Source organism: Stigmatopora argus, chromosome 18 (assembly GCF_051989625.1).
Source record: "Stigmatopora argus isolate UIUO_Sarg chromosome 18, RoL_Sarg_1.0, whole genome shotgun sequence".
NCBI classification, from domain to species: Eukaryota; Metazoa; Chordata; class Actinopteri; order Syngnathiformes; family Syngnathidae; genus Stigmatopora; species Stigmatopora argus.
Genome location: NC_135404.1, coordinates 12,594,553 through 12,618,283, shown reverse-complemented (window position 1 = coordinate 12,618,283; position 23,731 = coordinate 12,594,553). Strand labels below are relative to the sequence as shown.

At 42.9% G+C, this 23,731-nt stretch overlaps 1 protein-coding gene across 1 annotated transcript; it reads left to right on the top strand.

Annotated features, from left to right (window-relative positions):
• The first annotated feature begins 1,230 nt into the window (after positions 1-1,230).
• On the top strand, positions 1,231-23,360 carry grid2ipb (glutamate receptor, ionotropic, delta 2 (Grid2) interacting protein, b). The gene is made up of 26 exons (XM_077626797.1): positions 1,231-1,597; positions 1,975-2,228; positions 2,793-3,107; positions 3,174-3,328; positions 8,145-8,411; positions 9,590-9,675; positions 11,066-11,135; positions 11,838-11,990; positions 12,052-12,207; positions 12,651-12,802; positions 12,943-13,077; positions 13,755-13,840; positions 13,993-14,125; positions 14,816-15,108; positions 15,224-15,268; positions 16,832-17,563; positions 18,414-18,548; positions 18,730-18,817; positions 19,219-19,308; positions 20,075-20,271; positions 20,330-20,485; positions 20,807-20,893; positions 20,967-21,096; positions 21,662-21,780; positions 21,934-22,098; positions 22,166-23,360. The coding sequence occupies exons 1-26, from the start codon at positions 1,513-1,515 to the stop codon at positions 22,235-22,237; spliced, it is 4,356 nt and encodes a 1,451-aa protein (XP_077482923.1). The 5' UTR covers positions 1,231-1,512; the 3' UTR covers positions 22,238-23,360.
• The last annotated feature ends 371 nt before the right edge of the window (positions 23,361-23,731 follow it).

Below are 23,731 nucleotides of genomic sequence, written 5' to 3'. Positions count from 1 at the left end.
CAACAAAACCTGCTTATTAAGTTTATGTGTTAAATTATAGGCAGTATGAGTACCAATAAAGCCCTTACTTGAGGTAGAACCTTATTAGAGGAAGGAATAATGGCAAGAAAATTGCAAACAATATTGATCAGGAGCTGCAGAGGTACAATTGTTAGCTAATTAAAATTACTCCCAGGTGCCTGGCTTCTGGCTCAACCAAAAAGTGGGTGGGTGGGGCAAATGTATATTAGCAATCGCTGCAAACCCTCCAAGGCAAAATGAATTGGACGTCTATCACTGTCAATGGTAGTCAAACATGATCACTCCACACCAGACTTTACTACAATCAACAAAATGACCCTGAGCTATATTACAAAAAAATGTATATATATATATATATATATATATATATATATATATATATATATATATATATATATATATATACACGTGTATATATACGTATATATATATATATATATATATATATATATATATACACGTGTATATATACGTATATATATATATATATATGTGTATATATATATGTGTATATATATGTGTATATATATATACATACATACATACACACCTATTTATATGTACACACATGTATATATATATATATATATATATATATATATATATATATATATATATATACGCACACATATATGTATATATATATATATATATATATATATATATATATATATATATATATATATATACACATATAAGTGTATATATATTATATATACCTACATACGCATTGTTTTATAATGCCTATATATTTATACCAGTGAAAATAATCTTGGAGAACAAAACAAAAGTCACAAAAATTACATCAAGAGAGCCAGATTGGAATATTATGTTCATTTATAAGAACTAAACATTTAAATGTTATTTTGTGCTGCACAACTGATTTGCACAAAGTAAAAAAATAAATCCCAAAAAATGTTTTTGCTAATGTTGGAAAGCTTTACTCAAATTGGAGACAAAAAGACATTTGAACATGCTATATTTCCCTCCTTGATACATTTCCGAGATCCGGGATCGAGAATCGGTACGGGCAGAAAATCCACAAACCCAGTGAGTAGAACTGGAGGCAATTTGGAGAACGTCTTTCCACTACATGAGGAGGATGGGCTTCGGATTCAATGAATAATCTCATCTAATCCCGCAGTTTAAAGCCTAAAGACCCCCCGCTGATTTTCAAAGGACCAACCGTTTGAGGGCACGTGGCGGACTAACACCATTCCGGGTTGACGTCCCAATTAGTCAGCTTCCCTCGCACGCACCCGGCGCGATTCTGGGCCAAGAGCGGTCCCTGGGAGGCCCACCTAGGCGAGAGCGGAGAAAAGACATGAGGTGTATTTTTAGATAAATGAGGCCTCGCGATACCCTTTTTTTTTGGAGAGTGAATTATTAAGGAAGCAAAGTGGGCGTCCCACTTTTCCGATTAACGCGGCGCCAGCGGAGAGACCGAGCTGGATTTTCCCGTTCCTTCGGATCTACGATTGGACGGCGAGGATGAAGAAGTTTTTGCAAAACAAAAAAGGCGGACGTTCCTCGCAGGCGAATAAACGGACTTCCCGTTGCCAGTCCAAAGATTTCTGTGAGTTTCAGACTCGGACGCCGATTTATTGGGAAAAGTTTCGAGTGGCGACCCGCGGCGAATCCCGATCCGTCCGAGCCGCCGAGTCTGCCGGGGGGGGGGCGGGGGGGGGGGGGGACTCGGGCGTCGGGGTAATTAAGCGCCGGTTAATTGGAGTGGGGCTTGTGAACCAGGTCGGAGGCCAACGGTGGGGGTCGCGGTGCAAGAGTGGAGAAATCCACTATTTCGTAGAACTTCACTCGATTGTAGGTGGCGAAGAAGACCGGGACCCTTGCGGTTTTTGTTTGCGTTCGATCCTCCAGTACTGCGATTCCCCGCCATGTCTTTTGATTGGAACGCGACGACCTTTTGGGAATTCTTACAATATGACCTTTCAGTCCTCAGCATGCCGACGTCCAACCAGGGCTGGCCCGAGGACTTCGGTTTCCGGCTAGGCGGGACCGGTCCCAGCTACATTTTGTCCGTGGAGGAAGGAAGCAGCGCGCAATTGGCTGGTCTGCAGGCCGGCGACCAAGTGTTGGAAATTGAAGGTCATAATGTGTCCATGTTGGCGCCGCAAGCCGTGGTCGCCATCGCCCAGACGCAGAAGAACATCCCACCCAGCATCGGCGTGGTGTCTCGCATCCAGCAGGTTGGACATCCCCACCTTGTGGACTTTCTGTGTGTGGCTCTAGTTTTTTTTAGCTAGGTCTACAACAAGGGTGTCAGACTCTTTAACGTCAACTTCATTTCACGTGGGCCGGACTGTTTTAGATATAATATTTAGATTTTTTTTCTATAAATGGATTGAAAGAACTGGATTAAAATCCTTGAATATTCAGTTTTTTATAGATCTAATTCAATGCTTATTTTAGCTTTTTTTATTTATATTTTTAGATTTTACAAAATGATTTTTGAACTAAAAACAGAAAAAAAAGGTTAAAAAACTAGAATTATTGATTTAAAAGGGGAAAAAAAATCAAGAAATGTAATATACATCTATACTCTTCATTTTAATTGGATCCTAAAACAGAAAGTCGGCACTCATGATTGACTTTCCCGGGCCACACAAAACGACGCGGCGGGCCAGATTTGGCCCCCGGGCCGCCACTTTGACACATGTGGTCTACAATGTCTTCTGTGTCTGTCGAATCAAATTTTCGGGCTACAAGATCCGCCTCAGTCTTCTTCAGTTCTGTACCTTCCCGATCCACAGATGGACATCGTGCCGGGTCCCGACGGGCGATTCGGCTTCACCCTGGTGGGAGACCGCCCCCTGCTGGTGGAGGACTGCTCCCCGTTCTCCCCGGCCGGGCGTGCCGGTCTGAGGGCCGGCGACTGCGTGGTGGAGGTCAGCGGCATCCCCGTCCGCCAGCACGAGACGGCCGCCGCGCTCATCAAGTCCTCCCAGGGCGGGACGCTCCGCCTGGGCGTGCTGTCCTCGGGCGCGAGGGAGACGGAGGACGGGCGGCTGGGCGGAGAGGTCGCCGGGGTCAACCGCAAGTACAAGGCGCTGGAGTTCAACAGGAAGGTGGGTACAAGCATCGGGAAAATGGCCGCCCCGCCGCTAATACGGATCGCCGTCCGGCGCGGTCAGGTGGAGCAGATTTTGGGCGAGCATCCCGTCGTAAAGGAGCGACTCTTCGCCGCGTTGAAGCAGTACGCGGCGGAGAGGAACGTGGACTGGTTGGCCGCCATTTTGCCCGAAATCCTGATCAGCCAGGATCATCGACAGCTCATCTCAAGTATCCGGTAAGAGTTGGTTTTTATTCAAAATCTAAGATCCACATGAAGATAATTACTGCGGGCACTTTTAATCTGGAATAATATTTTTGTCAAATGCTGGATTTATATAATGGCAACCTATACTTGCATATGCGTATTTTAAAATACAAATTCAAAATACTTTCAAATGAAAGTTGCAGTTTCATTAGTGCCAGTGAAAATGCAATAAATTAAAATAATTGAGTGTTTTATTCACCAAAGTCATGCTAGAAGGTTAAGTTAATTAAATTATTATATTGGATTTTGCCCGACAACACCTTCATTTAAAATTAATGACTTCTATCGATTGCTTGAGCAAAGGATTTGGGTTATTAATTATTATTTTTTTGCAAGCTAAGCTACTTTCCGTCACGGATTTGAGTGACGTCACATCCAATTACTGCCGTTTGAAACATTATCCACGGGCTTTTTTCTTAGATCTGCAAAGCAATCCATCTGCTGTTCCGAAAACTGGAATCGCTCCGTCTAACGTGAGATAAAAAATAAAATAAAAAAATCATATCAAAAGCCATCAGACAGCCAAAATGAGCAGTTTTCCACTGGCCAAAATAGTCTTCTATGTCCAACTACCTCCACAAGTGCAGCCAATGAAGGCAATAAAAGCAGCCAATTATCCTGGCTGCTTTTCCATTACTACTACACCACCATTCACTTCTTGTAAGAAAGCTTTCCAGCATGAAAAAAAAGCTACCTGAGATTTTTTTCCTTTTTTACCCATGAATAATTCAACAACATGTCCACTTAAACAAATTAAGTTCTCTTCTACTTAGACTTTCCGCACAAACATTATTAACTCATACATATATATGTATATGTGTATATATATGTGTGTGTATATATATGTATATGTATATGTATATGTATATATATATATATATATATATATATATATATATATATATATATATATATGTATATATATGTATGTATGTGTATATATGTATGTATATATATATATATATATATATATATATATATGTATATGTGTATATATGTATATATACACATATACATGTATATACACATACATACATATATATATATATATATATATATATATATATATATACATATACATATACATATACGTATATATTTCTTGCCACACGCTTATTTATTTATCTCATCTCATTTTCTGAACCGGGGGGGGTGCTGGAGCCAATCCCAGCTGTCTCCGGGCCAGAGACACCCTGAATTGGTGACCAGCCAATCGCAGGGCACAAGGAGACAAACAACCAATCATAGCTAGGGGCAATTTAGCGTCCAATCAGCCAACCATACATGTTTTTTTTTGGAATGTGGGAGTAAACCGGAGTACCCGGAGCAAACCCACGCAGGCCCGGGGGGAGAACATGCAAACTCCCCACAGTTAGACATGACCTGGATTCAAACCCAGGACCCCAGAGCTGTGAGTCCAACACAGTAACCACTCACTCCACTGGGCCGCCCTTATTTATTACCTATTTACTTATGTCTAAAATTTCCTGTGTCTGTATTCTCACCCTCTTGCTACTGTGACAGTGAAATTTCCCGAATACGGGATGAATAAAGTTATCTCATCTAATCTAATTTTACCCAAACTTTGCCTTTTCCTCCATTTTTCCACTGAGGGGATGTTTGCCTCCCGCTCTGTTGTTTTCCTGTCGTTATCCTTCCCGTTCCAAGACCCCCCCCCCCACACACACACACACACAACACACACACCTCCTCTGTTCTGCGGTCCATCCCCACCTGACACTTTCCGGCAGAACACCTACCACAGTGTCTTTTTATCCCTCTTGAAGACGCGATAATTTAGGAGGCAGTGCATCTACTATGAGTTGTTATCCATGGATAAAGCGCTAAAATAATGAATTGCCTGGGGTAAGTAGAGTAACATATTTGGAGTAGCTTATGTTTTTGGCTTGTGCTTATTGTTGCCATGGGTTAAGGAAAGCCATTTTTTCAAATTAAGTCTTTCAAATGACTAATTATTTGATGATACGTTGATTTAAATGGGATTTTTCTAGATCTAATTTTGTGGTGACTTACTGATGAGGTCTTTAAAAATGATGAATCTCTTGTTGATGTTGACATGTTATTGTTTACAAAATGGATAGGCTGTTTTTGTTGTTTACATTATTGAAGAATGTGAACATTTTTATGTTTTTGGGTTTTTTTTTTTTTAGTGGAGGGCTAAACAGTGATTTTTTTTGTCCAAGTCATCTTTTATGCGCTACTGTGCTTGCTGGTAATGATAGTGTTTGGGAATGCGCTTTAAAGGACTGCAGTCAGCGCCTAAACGCTGCGTCGCAAATGCTTCTCACTGCTTTTTGTGAGTGTCGAAAACATGGCCATACTTATGAAATCTTAATATTCACACACTGCCTTACTGCAGTTGTTTTGCTCTTGTCACCATCCTGTAATATTACTACAACATTTCATTTCTCCCATCATATCATTTTTATCTTTACCCCATTTTATGACTTCACTTTGCAACCATGGCCAGCATTATTATATTCAAAACACTGTAAATAATAATTATAATCATTCCTCTGGTATGTTATACACTGTACACATAGTGGATTGCCCATCTTGTTCTGCTATAGTATGAAAAACAACATGAAATCAAGTAGAAACAAGTAATATAATAATAAACACAAAGCCATTTTGTTTAGTTAAAGTTATGTCCAAAACTATATCATACCTGTCAACCTCTGCCGATAACTGCCCTTATAAATGATTATGATTCCCCTTACAAAGCCCCCAAAAACCTTACAAACACCGTACGACTCGTACGAGTCGTACGGTGTTTGTAAGGTTTTTTGGGGGGTTTGTAAGGGGAATCATAATCATTTATAAGGGCAGTTATCGGCAGAGGTTGACAGGTATGCTATATGTCCCCACTTGGAAATCATATCATTGTTCCCTGATTTTTTTTAGCTTTATTTTGAAGTGTTACGTTTCCATTTTAACCTGAATTTCCTGCCTCTGAGCCACATCTATACAATTAACATAAAACGAGGTCCCTTTCCATTTTTCTCCTCGTCATTCTTCCCTTTGGAGAAATCGCAGGCGGCCTCCCCGCTCGCTTCCTCCTTTATCAGATAATTATAGATTCCCTTTTCTTTATAAACGAGGTCAAACCAGAACACTCATTTAGAGTCGAAAACAATGAAGCGTAAAAACAAAACAAAAAACTTTTCCCAACTGTCTTCATTTTGGGAAATAAAGACCCGATGTCGTTTGGGTGTGTGGAAAGAAAATGCTGATGATGACAACCACACACACACATACACACACAGACACACACACACACACACACCCGGATAAAAACAGACCGACATAGACAGTGTATGTGGGTGTCGACACCTACATGGCTGCAGAACATTTATTTCCATCCCTTGGGTCTGGTTAATTTAGCCACTCTCAGCATAAACACACACACTAACTCAGGATCTGCAACTAAGTATAAATACCCTAAATCTTTCACTTGGGCTTTTTTTCTGCAAAAACTGGGACAAACTGCATCATTTTTTGGACTATTTCAAGTTTGCGATCCACATTAGATTAGTGGCTGTAAAATGTGAATACAGTGGTACCTCAAGATATGAGCTTAATTCGTTCCGAGACTGAGCTCGTATGTCGATTTACTCGTAACTCAAATGAATATTTCCCATAGGAATGAACTCAAAACAAATTAATTTGTTCCAACTCTTTGAAAAAACAGGATATTGGATAGGAAAAACGTTTTTATTTGTTCTAATTCGCCATCCATTAACAAAGTAACAAATAAATAGTGGATTAATAGTACTGAAAGAGGGGGGCGGGGGCTTTTTGCACGGCAATGCGCTCGCAACATAACATAAGCAAATTTAAATGAACTTGGATTACGATGCAGACACACTCAAAAATAGGTTTAATCTAACCTTACACTAAATTTAATTCTCATTTTGTTTGAAATTTTGATACCTTTCTTCTCCCGGGTTGGCTGTATTGGCCCCGCCTCCACCCTGACTTTCAGATGCAACCTATCGAGGGTTGTTTGTTTTTGTCTTCCCTTCAAAATACTCCCAAAATGATGCACTTGCTTCCATTGGTTGAAGTTTGGGCCAAAATTATGGCTAGGAGATTTATGTCCAAGTCATTCCATGCCAAAGAAGTTGAAATCAACTTAAAAATAACCTTTTATGAGTACTCTGCTGTGCCGTCATCTTTGAAATAACGTCAAGATGTCAACAGCTCGAACGTCAATTGTGTTCGGTGTCCTGCGAATGACACCAGATGGCCAGAATTTATTGTAGTGGTCCTTGACGTGAATTAAAAAAAAAATGGCATCCACTCGTGGGCATTGGCGTTTTGTCAAACTGGCCAAATCGGCGAGACCCCGGGTCAAAAAAACACGACGACAGATGACGAACGAACGGACGGAAGTGTGGGAGATGCTCTAGATGGAGAGAGCGAGCGAGCGAGAGAGCGAGAGAGCGAGAGGGAGGCAGTTGAGAAGGAATCCCATGCTTTTTCACTCCCACACCTTTTCAACTCACTCTATTCAGTTCATTCGGATTCCTCGCACGGATGCGCTCAGACTCCGTAGACCCCTCTCATCCCCTTTAAATCCCCCCCTTTTCCGGCAACTTGTCTTTTTAGCGCCTTCCCCGTCCGTCTATAAACAGGAAATTTCAATCGGCGCCGTTGAGTGGTCATTTCATCCTTAACTGGGCTTGTGAGGAGACCCCCATGGACTAATATATCCACCCCACCCATCCCCTCTGTTTGCTTCCCATGTTGCCATGTTGGCCAGGATCTTCATCCCCAAGAAGCACCGTCAGCGCTTCGACGAGTCGGTCTCGCAAAACGTGATCAACAGGCTGTGCCGCAGCAAGAGCATCAGCGAGCCGCAGGGCCGGATCCGCCGCAGTCGCAGCGAAGACCACTCGGACCGCCAGCGCGGGGACAAACGGGCCAGCTCGGTGCCCCGCGATGGAGGGGCCCAAACGGAGAGAGACAGGGGTCACAGGAAGTCCGTCTCGGGGGCACCGACACATCCTCCCATTGGACCCAATCAGAGGTGAGTCCCCGGCCTTCTAAAATTCTCATCGCAAACCGTCGCATTTTGTCAAATTTTGACGCATTTTGCCACATTTTGACTTTTGACATTCAGATTTTTGGATTTCTCACGCTTGGGTGACGGCAACGTACGTCTATTTACAATAAAATCACATATTATGCCCAATATTTTAATTGTTAACTCTGATTAATCTTCCTAAAACATGACTTGAATGGAACTACTCTATGAAAATGATAATTATAAAGTAAATATATATTTTTTGGCCATGTTTTGCTTGAATTAATTTATTTTACTCACTTTAAAAAGCATTGATCAAATAATGCAAGGGCCAATTTGGTTAAAAAAATCTATCTATTAAGTATTAACTCATTTGCTGCCATGAGTTAATCCAAGTTGGATTGGACGTCTATCGCCGTTAATGGCATTGAAACATCACTCAATGCCAGCCTGGTCTGTTAAAATCGATTAGACATCTACAACGAGTTAAGGGCTTTTAAACTACTGAAATAATCTGCGGAAAAAAAAAAAAAAAATTCCAGGAAGAGGGAAAATGTCCATAAAATCACAAGAAAATGGCTATTTTTTCCAATTTAATTATTTTTTATATCTAATTTTATTCATGTGTGGCTCCAGTTTTTTTTAACTAGGTCTACAATGTCTTCTGTGTCTGTCTTGGAAGGAAATTTCCCAAATACGAGATGAAATAAAGTCCTAATCTAAATCTAAAATCTAAAACAAAATACATAATACATACATAAATTCTACACGGTTTCAAGCCAATGGAGGGACACTTATAAAATGCCAAACATAGTTTTTAAAGGTTTAGTTTCATGATACGTGTATGACTTTTGGGAATTAAACTGGCCTTGAGCAACTAATATTTTTCGTTGGCCCTCCCTCCCCAAACTCCTCTGCTGGACCCCCGTTGTGTACCACCCCCTCGTCTATATTTGCTTATATAACCTTTACAGAACAACATTTTTTTACCCTCGCTTCTTTTCCTGTTTACAAATGAAAGCAGCTGGTCTCGAGTCGTCTCCATGGCAACGTGCTTCTTCCCGATAGAAGCTATATATCTCTAGTTATTCTCATTTTTTTTCTTCACTGCCAAGCCCCATCGATAAGTGTCAGGAAAGAGAGCGTGATGGAAAATACAAATGTGACTTCCTCTTTTTCAGGCTGATTCGCGTCTACAGAGGCAAGAAAACCTTTGGCTTCACGTTGCGAGGTCACGCGCCAGTTTGCATCGATTCCGTCATTGCAGGTGTGAATTTAACTCCAAATACGATTGCGGCTAAGTCGACTTAGCCCGGTAGAGTTGGCGGCACGCAGCGTTTGTTAATTTGGCGTGTAGGAGGAAGCCCTTTTGAATCGTAGATATATTCGGAGAAAGGCGGGTGTTTATATTCATGAAAAACATAAAAATAAGGCAAAATAACTTTCAAAATGCAACATTTTGATTTCTTGTTAACAATTGACATTCATGTACATCTTGTTGTCCAAATAGAATTTCCATTTTTCATTTTTCGGACTTCCAATACAACATTACGGTCATACCTCTACTTACGAATGCCTCTAGGTATGAAAGTTTCAGGTTACAAATTGTTTTTATATGCAATTGAGTGACTCCAGTTACAAAAAAGATTTAAGTTACAAAATCCCCCAAAAAGTAAATGCATTTCCTTATCCGTTATTTTATTTTGAATTCCCATTATTAAGCGATTAAAAACTACAAATGCAACGTGGCACACATTTTCACACACACACGCACAGGGCACACGTAAAAGTCAAAAATGTACTACAAAGTAGACGGCTTTTGTCCCTGGTAGAACAGGTTTTTGCCCTCATCTGGCGGACAAACATAGGTATTACATCTATAACGGCCACGGAGGGAGATATTTCAGTGGTGCAGGGCACATTTTCACGTGTTATTTATTTTAAGACATTAATAAATTACTTCTTTATAATTTTCTCTCATTTTTGAGTTGTACAAAATTGGGATACTTTGACCAATTTTAAAGGGTTTAGTTGGTAGTTGTGTGAAGATCATGGAACAAATGAGAGAATTTACATATAAAGTACACCCATACTTACAAAATTTTCAAGTTACGAAAAAATGTAGTAAGTGGAGGTATGACTGTATTGCGTACAAGAGAGCATCGGCAGATTATTATTATATTTTTTCAATTAATTTGCCACTGAGCAGAAATCAGTGGGCTTCTAGACAAGTGTAGGTTTGTGCGTGTGCCTGCCTGCCTCCTCACGTGCGTGCGCTGGCACGTGATTGGATGGTGACGGCACAGCTCCCGCCCACCATCATCTCCCAGAGAACACTTTGACTCAGTGGACCTTATGGAGGTTGGTATGGAGATGGTGGAGGTGGTTAGCGTGACGCTCATCGTGATTGCAGATCCCCTGCCGCGCCACACCATTTATTTTTCCATTTTTCATCATTTTATGCAAGCATATTCAATAAAGTTTCAACGGACAGCGGTTTTATGCGATGAAACAAAATGTCCCGTAGACGTCAGATGGTTTGTTGATTGTTATTATTGAATATTTTGTTGTTATCCGTAAATATAGAAGAATTCCATCTTAATATATGTCATTTTTATAGATGACGAGTTGAATATAATTACGTTCCACCTTCACAGACAGTCCCGCTGAAGAATGTGGACTCAAACCAGGGGACCGAATCCTCTACCTGAATGGTCTCGACATGAGGTGAGTTTTTTGTTTTATAGTCTTAATATAATAGCAATATGATCCTTCTATTGAAAAAAAAAAGTATTGCCGCAGCCGCAAATACTAAGTTTTGTACTGCCAACAGCTATTGGCTGGATAATCCATCACATTGGCATTTTTTGGTTTCTGATTCAGTCTCAAACGTAGAATTATTGCCCGAATATACCGTCAGTGTCAGCTGTAAATGATGACTTCAATAAACGGCAACAGCCATGTCGATTTTTTTCAAGTTTGGTGGCAGATAGAACAGAACGAGGTTTGGTTCAAGATGTGTAAGATGCACGTGCCAACTCTTTATGTAAGGCGGTCTTTCTTGTAGGAGGCGCTGTGGTTCTTCTCCGCAACTTTTCAGGTCTACGGATCAAAGAGGGTGGGATGGAGAATTGAAAAAATAAATGGAATACAAACCCAAGCCGATTGGCCACGACGTTATGTTTGCCAAACAAGCCTCAAGTCCATACTCAGTCATTTCCCAGATCAATTGTGGACTTATTGTTGCCTGCAAGTTCGGTCTTCATCCTGTAAAGACAGTCAAGTTAATTATTGATTGGATCTTTCAGTTTGAGATGAATTATTTGTAGACTGGTTCGATTTTAGTGCAGCTTTTCTGTTATTATACTTATCCATATTTCTGGAATTGCTCAAATCACTTTCCTTGCGTGACCGAATTGTTCTGCGTAGGAATTGTTCCCACGAGAAGGTGGTCTCCATGCTGCAGGGCAGCGGCGCCATGCCCACTCTGGTCATCGAAGACGGTCCGTCGGACGAGTCCTCAGCCCCGACGGAACGCGAGGACACTCCCAGTCTGTCCTCGGCCGCCGTGCCACGCTCCCGGTGAGTGGCGACGTGGCGGCCGGTTTGGGGGCGAGCGCTTGACCGTGCCGCCTCCGTTCAGATCTCCAGTCCTCAGCTCGCTTCAGTGGGTGGCCGAGATCCTCCCGCCAAGCATCAGAGTCCACGGGAGGACCTTCAGCCAGCAGCTGGAGCACCTGCTGACCATCCAGGAAAGGTACACGGTCTGCAAAGCCCTGGAGACCTTCTTCCAGCACAGGTCAGCCAAAAATTCTCGTCCTCAATGTCAAAGACCCTCAAAGAGGTTCTCGTGTGCACTGGAAAAAAAATGGCCGTCGCTTGGGAAAATCTTTATGACGGGATGTTGGTTTTTTTTAGGTGTTGTGGGGAGGAGAAAGTGAGGTTAATTTCTGGATGTTATTAAAATTAAATACGGCTTTGCGTGAACTTTTGTCATCAAAGAGAAGGTCGATAGGATTTGGTATTGATATATAGTGTGTATTTAAGAAGTAATCTTTAATAATCCAGGTGATGAAACAGCGTTTGCAGGAGATCGTGTAGAAAAAGGGAATAAAACTATTCCTAAAAAATGTATGCATACATGCCTTTAGCCTGTTTTGTCGCACTAGTGCTCGTTTGGAATCGATCGTCCATCGATAGAAATGGTTTGAAGGTGTGTTTGCTTGTTTTTTGTTTTTGCAGGAATGTGGATACTCTCATTGTTGACGTGTTCCCAGTCTTGGACACGCCCGCTAAGCAGCTGATCTGGCAATTTATTTACCAATTGCTGACTTATGACGAGCAGGGACGCTGTCAGGGCAAGCTGTCCCGTTTCCTGGGTTTCAAAAGCAGCGGTGAGCTGAAAAATGAGCAAATATATTCAGGAAGAGGAATAAAATGCCATCATTTTTCTCTCGATTATACTTTTGACTTAAAGTTGGGGTTATTGCGATTCCGGTGTCAAATATGAAGCGAATGGAGTTTTGTTTTGCAGCGGTTTTAGAGCCCGAGGCCGGTCCGGATCACCACCGAAGAAGCAGCTCCGTGCGAATATCGGGGACGCCGTATCGCAGTGGCGTCCGAGAGAGGAGTTCCGATGACTGCATCATCGGAACTCACCTAGGAATGGGTATGGTCAAATGACACTTCACCCCTCTCGCTCCCGTTTTTCACGGCGTCATTAAAAAACATGTCTACGTCTTATTTTGCTTAAACGCTATTCCGGAATATCTTGGATCCCGTTAACCGCGATAAACGCTATTCCGAAATATCTTGGATCCCGTTAACCGTGATAAACGCTATTCCTGAATATCTTGGATCCCGTTAACCGTGATAAACGGTATTCCGGAATATCTTGGATCCCGTTAACCGTGATAAACGCTCTTCCGGAATATCTTGGATCTCATTAACCGCGATAAACGCTATTCCGGAATATCTTGGATCCCGTTAACCACGATAAACGCTATTCCGGAATATCTTGGATCCCGTTAACCGCAATAAACGCTATTCCTGAATATCTTGGATCCCGTTAACCACGATAAACGCTATTCCGAAATATCTTGGATGCCGTTAACCGCGCTAAACGAGGTCTTACTTTAATAGTCTGCTTCCATTTGGCAGCTTCTGGCCTGTTTTCACGCCAATCAATTGTCAGTGGCTTGTGAAAATATCACCTTCTCAACAGAAGGCTTTATTTTCTCGGTAGCTTTCAAGCATCTGCTTCGGCTTCTGCTCTTGCTCTTCTTCATCCTTTCTTCTCTCCTCTGAGCCGGAGAAGGATGCAAGAGGTTGTTTATTGTGCTTCAGGAATTCATGTGGATGAATGTGGCAGCCAGGAGGAGAGGCAGTCAGGAGACGGAACCTCCTTCCCGGAGTCTCCCGACCTGGGCCATGTAGGTACAAGGCCAAGGCCAACGCCGGCTTGCCGCTTGCCGCTTCCCGCTCTCGTGGCATTTGAAGGTCCGCTGCTCGGCGTCCGACCGAAGAAGAAGCGGCGGACCTTCAAACGATAGCGCCGCCGCCCTAATCGTACCTCCATCCGTAGATGTCGGGCGTATACGCCGAGCTGGAAAACGTATACGCGGGGAAGAGCGCCACCCCGGCGGAGTCCGAGGGTCCGGGAGAGACCGAGGCCTACGGCCGCTCTCTTTCCCCCCTCACGCTCCCCCCTCTCAAAGGTACTCCCAACAGACCCATTCTCTTCAAACGTCCTCTAGCGGCTCGGTCCAGTTGTTTGTCGTTCCCAAAAATATCCAGCGGCCAAGGTGGCAATGACCAATGCGTCATTGTTACATAAGCAAAACACACTCATGTGACCGCCATGACCCCATGTACGCTTGCTTAGCCGTTTGTTTTTGTAGCGGCCATTAGAGGATAAAAATGGTTTGATTATTTTGATTTAGCTGCAAATTTTCTTCTCAAAATAACTTGGATAAACTGCACTTGAAAACGTCCATAGACAATGAATTAATTTACAAAGAGCATTGATAACAATGACAAAATTAATGTTTTTACATCCTTCCGTCCTGCTTTATTGATTGACATTGACGTGACTTATTATGGACGAGACTTTTTATATTTTTATATGACTTATTTATGGGGGTTTTTAACGGGGAAAATGCACTTTGTGGAGTAGCACCACCAATTTCGTTATGGCAATAAAGGCTTTTGATTTGATGTAATTTGATTTCATAACTACTCAACCAATTTCGAAAAAAACCCAAATTAAAAGAACTACTTTATTCTTATACTAACGTTGCCCTAAAACACTAAACCAGATTTAAATCTGTAGGCCTTTGCTGGAATGAAAGCTAAATAACCGCAATTATAAAGGACCCACAATAGTCCACGTGTCCCCCCCGATCCAGGTAACCGTAAATCCGGCCTATCCCTGACCTGGAAGGAACCCCTCCCCACCCCGCTCTACGGACTCCAGCATCAAAGCAGCGTGGACTCCAACCCCTACGTCAGTCTGGAGAGCCCCCCGGGCTCCCCCCAACGCAGCCCCGGCACGATGGACCGGCGCAAGAAGCTGTTCACCTTCTCCCGCCCGCCTCGCAGTCGGGACACCGACAAATTCCTGGACGCCCTCAGCGAGCAACTGGGCCACCGCGTCACCCTGGCGGACGACTACGTGCCGGGCGAGAACGACTACGAGGAGGTCAGAATCGAACCCGAAAATAAGCCGCATTTGCCAGTCGCTTGAACTCTTACCACTTGCGTGCTGCATGTTACGATGAGAACGTCTCCAATGACCACTTGTGTCACATGAACAGATATATCGAGGCGCTTGTCATGGTTTCAGAAGAAGAGATGTGCCTGTAAGTAAAATAGGATGGAAGTAAAGACAAATGACAAAATATCTGTCTTTAAGAATAACAACTGCATTCCATTTCGATTCCGTGGAAAAATTGCGACCCCTCCACAGTATAATATCTTACATTCTACGGCAGGGTTGGGCAAACTTTTCGGCCCGGGGGCCACATTGACTTTAACAATTTGACAGTGTCAGCACAAGATACGATACATATAAAAAACTGCATCCGTTAACAGTGCATATGAAACATAAACCGAAAAAAGGACTAAAGTATGAACATACTCATCACTCATCTGGGATTTATGGGGTGCTTTCTTGGTTTTCATGAGACTAAAGGTCTGTTCACACATATGTTGAGCCAAATAACACCAGAATCCTCTGTGCCATCTTCTGGATGTTTGGAAATTTGGCTGCACTTAATGAAGCATAAAACTCAGAGACTTTCAGGGAGTTGAACTTGGAGATCAATCAGTTCCAACTGCAACTCCTGTGGAACCGTTTCCGGGTCTTGTGAGAAAGGACATGACACCAGCTGTCAATTTTTCCCAAATCACAAAACCGACGGCAGAATTGCTCATGCAGGTCATCCAATGATTTCCTGTATTTTGACCGCAATATATAAATATATATATATATATATATATATATATATATATATATATATATATATATATATATATATATATATATATATATATATATATATATATATATATATATATATATATATATATATATATATATATATATATATATATATATATATATATATATATATAAATAAATAAATATATAAATATATATATATATAAAATTTAGACAATGTCGGAGGGCCGGATTAAAAGGCCTAACGGGCCGTATATGGCCCACGGGCCCTAGTTTGCCCATGTCTGTTCTATGGCAATCATCATGAGTTTTAATCGTGATCGGATGTTTGGTTGCCAGACATTTGGTCGCCGGACGTTTGGTCGCCCGGACGTTTGGTTGCCCGGACGTTTGGTCGCCCGGACGTTTGGTCGCCCGGACGTTTGGTCGCCCGGGTGAATATCATTTTGAGAGCTGGTTTCAACAGTAAACTCTCTGTCATGTTGTCAAACGTCCGGCGACCAAACGTCCGGGCGACCAAACGTCCAGGTGACCAAACGTCCGGCAACCAAACGTCCGAGTACCGTTTTAATGGTGTTTTAGCCACAATCTGCTTGAAAAGACGCCCATTCGTGCATGGCTTCTTATAAGACGGCTCACTTCTTTCTTTGTCCCCACAAAAATCGGCATAATAATAATAATAATCGGACATAGGCTTTGTCATAAGTCAAAAATTTCGTCAGCCAAATCGAGATCGTCATCATTCAGCCAGAAATGATTATCAATTAATGCCAAAACAAAAGTGAAGGTCAGGAGAAAGAAGTGAAAAATCAAGTCTGGCCCCTGACTTGAACCCTACTGAGCATGGCAAATTTATCAAGGGGGTCTCAAACTGATTGGTACAAGCCCACGTCGGTTTGACAACCCTATAATTTGTGCGTCATTTCTAATTCAATGCCGATTCGGCGTTTTGCGCCCCCAGATGAGCTTCCCGGAGGACGCGGACGCGGCGGGCTTCGCCGCCCGGGAGCGCCTCAGCAGCGGCAGCAGCGAGGACCCCAGCAGCAGCGACGAAGTCTCCTCCCCTTGCTACTCCTCCGGTTCCGAGCAGATCCCGCCTCCCCCGCAACAGAGCCCCCCGCCTCCGCCACCATTCCGGGTCTTGCTGCCGCCCCCGGCCCAGTTCACGGACCCGGCGCCGGCGGTCCGCTTCTCCCCGGAGCACGCCCCCCGCAGCCGGATGCCCTTCCAGCCTCAGCACCCCATCATCCCGCCTCCCCCGCCCCCTCTGAGGACCATCCTGTCCAACCGTTCGGCCCACCACGACGGGGAGACGGACGAGCGGAGATTCCGGACCCTGTCCCGCGGCCGCACCGCCTTCACCGCCACCACCACCACGACCATCCTGCGCTCGTCCCGCCCCGCCTTCCTGTCCCGGCAGCTCAGCCAACCGCAGCCCGTGTGTCAAGCGTCGTCCCCCCAGCCGTCCCCGCAAAGGCTGCGACCGAGCCAACTGGTCCTGCACAGGCACCACCATCTCCACCACCAGCACAGCTATCAGGGTCCGATGCCCCCGTCCGCCGAAGATCGCGGTGGTCCGCCGAGGGACCTCCAACGAGACCCCGCCGTCTCATTTCGTGGGCCTCCGACGTCTCACGCCCCCCTCGCCAGCCACGCTCAAGCCCCTCCCCGACGGGAACAAGAATCGCAGCAGGTAACGCAAAAAGTGGATTGTCTGTGGCGACCAATCACGGGACAAGAGCAAAGGTGTTTCAAAAATAAGCTTCCCAAATGGTATACAGTAATCCCTTGATTATCGCGACTTCACTTATCGCGAATTCACGACTTTGCCATTTTTTTCTGCTATTAATTATTATTATTTTTCTTTTAAAGTTCATAAAAATGTGAAAATCCACGCTGAAACTTGACAAAAAATAAGTTTACCAAATGATATACACTAATCCCTTGATTATCGCGACTCACTTATCGGGAATTCACTAGTTTGCGTTTTTTCTGCTATTAATTTTTTTTTTTTTTTTTAAGATCATAAAAATGTGAAAATCCACACTGAAACTCGACAAAAAATAAGATTACCAAATGATATACAGTAATCCCTTGGTTATCACAACTCACTGATCACGAATTCACTAGTTTGTGTTTTTTTCTGCTTTTAATTTATTTTTTTATTTTTTTTCAGGTCATAAAAATGTGAAAATCCATGCTGAAACTCGACAGCACTGAAGTAAAAAAATATATATATATATATTTTAATAGGGGTGACCCCATGCAATTTTTTCTGCTATTATTATTATTATTTTTTTTTAAATGTGAAAATCCACGCTGAAACTCAACAGCACTGAAGTAAAAAAAAAACGTTTTATTTTTTTTAATAGGGGTGACCGTACTTTGCGATTTTTCGATTATGTCTGATCTCCATTAACCATGATATTCGAGGGATTACTGCAGAACCAACTACTAATGAGCGAAGATTTTTTTCTCCAACAGATCCAGATTTTGATCCACTTTTGTTCCCAGAACAGATCCTCACTATAATTTTGTTTTAGGCAGCACCGCCCCCTCCTCCCCCTCTGCCCCCGCCATGCGACCCCCCTCCGCCGCCCTCCGACGGCACCCAGATGAGCGTAAAAAGACTTCGCTGGGAACAAGTGGAAAACTCAGAGGGCACCATCTGGGGTCAGGTGGGCTCTTAGTACATCTCCCTCCGCATGCAACACAAAGCCAAACGTTGTTTATTTCGAACGTTCTTCTCTCAAAAGCACCTACGATTTTGGCGTTGCGGCTGCGATGAGTCACGCTTGTTTGTCAAATAAAATTAGAAACTAACAACAACAACAACAACACGTCTTTGTCTTTGTTCAGCTCGGAGAGGATTCCGACTACGACAAGCTCACTGACATGGTCAAGTATTTGGACCTTGATCTTCACTTTGGGACTCAACGCAGACCCAGTAAGTTCTCCTCCATGTCCTTCTGTCTTTTTGGATCATCATCATCATCCTCATCATCATCTCATTTTGTCTAGCAAATCCTATTTTTTTCTCTTGAACAGACGTTCAAAGAATCGATTGTTTTACAATCACGCGAATGCACTATTGTTTTTCTACCTGTTGTTTTTTTCCACTTTATTGACCTCTTTTGCTTGTACTTTTACAGTCGTATCAATCACGTAGACGTTCATATGGCCATCAATCCATTCTCCATCAAGGAACTTTGCCCTCTTGAGAGTGTGACGTGACGCAACTGTGTTATGAGTTTATTTAGCTTTTCTTATGATTTATGTCCTTGTGTGTGAGTGTTATCGATCTGGGTACCTGGAAAAGTCATCCTCACACTGCCGTTTAATTACCAGTGTCTCCACCAGAGCCCACCTTCCTGCCCGAGAACTTGAAAAAGAAAGACGTGGTGGAGATTTTGTCTCGCAAGAAAGCCTACAATGCCTGTGAGTCCATCTTTCAACAACAATAACAACAAAAAACAAAGTACACCAAAGCTTCTTTTCATTTTTCTTCCCTTCCATTGATCTAAAATGCATATCCTGCCCAATTAAACCTAAACCCAATAGAGGAGCCATCTAGCCCAGATATTAATTTGACTGTCATTTTCAATCATACAATGGCAGAAAACAGATTTTAATGATGTATTTACGTTCCGAAACAATCTCCATTAAAAACTCGATTCGATCATTCATTAAAATATCCGCTTTCAAATTGTTCCGTAATAGGCAAACCTTTTTATATTAGGCATTTTCTAAAAAGATTATTAGCTCTTATTGCTGTTAGATTTATAAAAGCACTAAAATGAGGTTAGTAAAAAATAAGAAATTGAGAATTAACGAAATCCCGCTGTAAAAGATAAGGTGTCCCCATTCAAAATGACAACAGACCTCCAATATTGCGCCTTCCAATCATCTTCCAAATAGACGTCCATCCCTCGTTAAAATCTGCCACTTAGAAACCCAAGCGGATGCCAACGACGGGTTTTTGTCTCTCTTGATGAGCTCGTTTGTCGCAACGGGGATCGTTAGCTCAAGTGTTGATTAGCTCCGACTTCACTCGGGCCAACTATTTCGGTATTTTTCCACACCAAACCGTTCCCATGGCAACCCAGAGAATCTCCAACGTTCCCCAGAAGCCAGACGGGGCTTCCGCACCATGGACAAGCCCTCCATTTTGTGTCCAACCTTCTATTCTGTTTCCCCCTGGCAGCCATCCTCATCGCACACCTGAAGCTCTCCCCCGACGAGCTCCGCCAGGTCTTGATGGACATGATCACGGACAGACTAGAGCCCGCCCACATCAAGCAGCTACTTCTCTACGCGCCCGACCAGGACGAGGTGAAAAAGTACCAACGCTTCGAGCAGGACCCGGCCAAACTCAGCGAACCCGACCAGTTCATCTTCCAGGTGGGTCACCAAGGCTGGGTAAGCCAAACAGAGGATTACCAAGAGAACTTTGTTCCAGATGCTGATGGTTCCCGAGTACAAGACCCGCCTGAGGAGCCTTCACTTTAAGACCACATTGCAGGAGAGGACGGAGGAGATGAAAGTGGCCTTCGATTACATCTACAAGGCTTCGTTGGAGCTCAAGACCAGCAAGAAACTGGCCAAAATCCTTGAAGTAAAAATGACTACCATATTTTCACGACTATAAGGCGCACCGCATTATAAGGCGCACCCTCAATGAATGACACAATTTTTTTTTTTCCATATATAAAGCACACTGGATTATAAGGCGCCCTGTCTATTTTGGAGAAAATTTAAGACTTTTAAGTGCGCCTTATAGTCGGGAAAATATGGTACACACTATCCACTATACATGGGGGTGCTGGAGCATAACCCAGCTGACTCTTGCCTCAACGGGTCTCCAATCAGACCCGTGAAACAAATAAAGACAGACAATGATTGGCACTCATTATTATTTTGTATCCGTTTAACCCAGTTTGTGCTCGCCATGGGGAATTACCTCAACAACGGCCAACCCAAAAGCAACAGGACGACGAGTTTTAAGATCAACTTCCTGACGGAGGTACTCACCCCGACGTCGGTTGTCTCTCCGCGTCCCCCCAATCGCACGTGATGGTTCCACCGCTTCCCGGCAGCTCGCCACGACCAAAACGGTGGACGGGAAATCCACGTTCCTTCACATCCTGGCCAAGTCGCTGTGCCAACATTTCCCGGAGCTGCTCAACTTTTCCAGAGACCTCACCACGGTGCCTCTCGCCGCCAAGGGTATGGCCGACGAGATGCCCGAGTCCAGGGAGTCCTCGACCTAGGTTCCCTGTGGAATCTTGCCAAAGACGTTTGGTCCCCGGACGTTTGGTCCCCGGACGTTTGGTCGACCGGACGTTTGGTAGAACAGACGTTTGATAGAACGGACGTTTGGTCGCTGGGTTGTTACTGTTGAAACCAGCTCTCAAAATTATAATAATGAGAGAGAGAGAGTTTAATATCTAAATATCTAATATCAAAATATCAACAGTAAACTCTCTGTCATAATTTGACAGCGAGCGAACCCGGCGACCAAAGGTCCGTTCTACCAAACGTCTGGTCGACCAAACGTCCGGTCGACCAAACGTTCGGTCACACTGTTGAACTCGCCTCAAACCTGGACAGTAATGAAACAAATCTGACGTGAACTTTTGATTTTAAGAGCGAAATTCGACTGACCTGGAAATTTGGATGACGTCACCAGTCTAGGAACTGAACTCAGACATGGGTTGAGGACTCCTTCTATATGTGTATTTGTAGACCTGTCTATTTTCAAGTGGATTTTAAGAGAATTTTGTTCCTCCAGTGAACCAAAGGGCCATGAGTGCAGAACTGGGTGACCTTCACACCACCATCCAGGACATCAGAGCGGCGTGCCTGAAGATCCCGCTGACTTCTGAGGACCACTTTGCCTCGGTCATGAGCGTAAGCAATCGCCATGACGTCATCATGAGCCAATGCAGTTGGGAAGACATTTTTTCTCGATGGATTCATCTTGATTAGAATGTTCTGGAAGTCTTCACAACAATATCGTTTTTTACAAATGTCGTTTCGTTGCATCTTTATACCCACATTTAGAGTTTTCTGGAGAACAGCCACCCGGCGATCCAGTCTTTGGAGTCTCTGCAGAACCGAGCCATGGAAGAGTTCTCCAAAGTGGCCTCGTTTTTCGGAGAAGACAGCAAGTCCACCAGCACAGAGTCCTTTTTCGCTATTTTTGCAGATTTCATTTCCAAATTTGAGGTGATTTTCAACAACACTTAATGTCCGTGTTCCTTAGCAATCATAGCCCTGTATTTTTCCTTTTCAGCGGGCCCTCAACGAGACCCGGAGCCCCGAAAACCCCAGAAGTCCGAGACTGTCCTCCCCCCTGACCTGGTAGATGTAACGCATCCAGATCAGCCCCCCAGCCCCCCAACCAAAGTGCCAAAATGAACCGCAGGTTTAAACGGTGCAGGGCCACTTCTACTTTAAGCGATCATGACTGCCCTAGTGTGGACAAGTTGTGAAATCTGCGGTAAAAAGCACGTGAATAACCAACATATGGATAACCTGCACAGCTTCAAATATTTATTGTAAGATTAGAAAAGTTTATATTTTGTCATGCTGTAAAGATAAGCAAGATTCCCGGCGATTAAATGTACATGACATGAATTTTGAGAATGTCGAGATAGATAGTTTAACGTGTCGGCAATAGAAATGTAAGAAATGACTGAAAATGAATTCGCAATGTTTAGTTGGTTGGAATTTTTTTTTTTTTTTGCCATACCTTGAATGATTAAACTTAATGGATGATTCCATGAAAGGCCCAGTGTGTAAAATATTAACAGATGATGCATTACCTGAGTGAAGGACCTGTAAATGATCCATTTTCTACTCATTCAAGGCCATTGACGGCAATACATAACTGTCAAATCCTTTGTAAATGGAAGTTTGGCAGTTATGACGGATTTGAATCAATTGCCGTTAAGGAAGTGAAGTTGCCACGGTGACGTCATGACTCCATCCACAGTGTAAACGTATAGCTGTCGTGTTTTGGAGATGGTCAATTGCCATAATTTAGCTATGCACTGCTCATCGTTGTCATGGCGACCGCTTGGGGCCTCCTTCGAGTTCTGCTTTGGATTTTATCGTTGGAGTCACTCGACCGTAATGCTTGTAAGTGTTGCACACTTGTGAAACTCCAGCAGAACTGCCGCTTAATGTCGTGACTGTATTTCGGATCTAAATCAGTTGCATGATGGGAAAGGTGACGTCAACATATGCAGGTGGTAGCAAAGAAATATGAACATACTGTACTTTTATTGGACAGGTTTATTTTTTTTTGCGGGGGATTGGTCATATTTACTGTTTTCAGTAGTTGTGTATACTTGTTCCACTGGCATATTTGTGCTCATATTTTTCCCAATGTTTTTGATCGATAAAATATGTTTAAAAGTAAATGTTGTCTCTTTATTAGCCCCACTGCAATGATTAATAAAAATGGTTGGGCTTTGTGTCAGTTACTTGGATTTCAGTCAAGTTTGCAATTGGTACATTTTTAAGTTGACCTACAGTATGTGGATATATATACATATGTATGTAGTATATATATTTATATGCATATGCATGTGTATATATATATATTTAAAAAAAATATACACACATGTAGTATATATATGTATATGCATATGCAGGTGTATATATATATTTAAAAATATATATATATATACACATGTATGTAGTATATATATATACATACATATATATATATATACACATACATATGTATGTAGTATATATATGTATATGCATATACACATGTATGTAGTATATGTATATGCATGTTTGGATATATATTAAAAAATATATATGTATGTAGTATACATATGTATAT

What these genes read in the sequence shown, in the direction of transcription:
- grid2ipb (XM_077626797.1), top strand. Translation starts at nt 1,513, where the DNA reads ATGAAGAAGTTTTTGCAAAACAAAAAAGGCGGACGTTCCTCGCAGGCG. An exon ending in TTGCCAGTCCAAAGATTTCT is followed by an intron (nt 1,598 to 1,974) that starts GTGAGTTTCAGA and finishes ATGACCTTTCAG; the next exon opens with TCCTCAGCATGCCGACGTCC. An exon ending in CAAGAAAGCCTACAATGCCT is followed by an intron (nt 19,309 to 20,074) that starts GTGAGTCCATCT and finishes TCCCCCTGGCAG; the next exon opens with CCATCCTCATCGCACACCTG.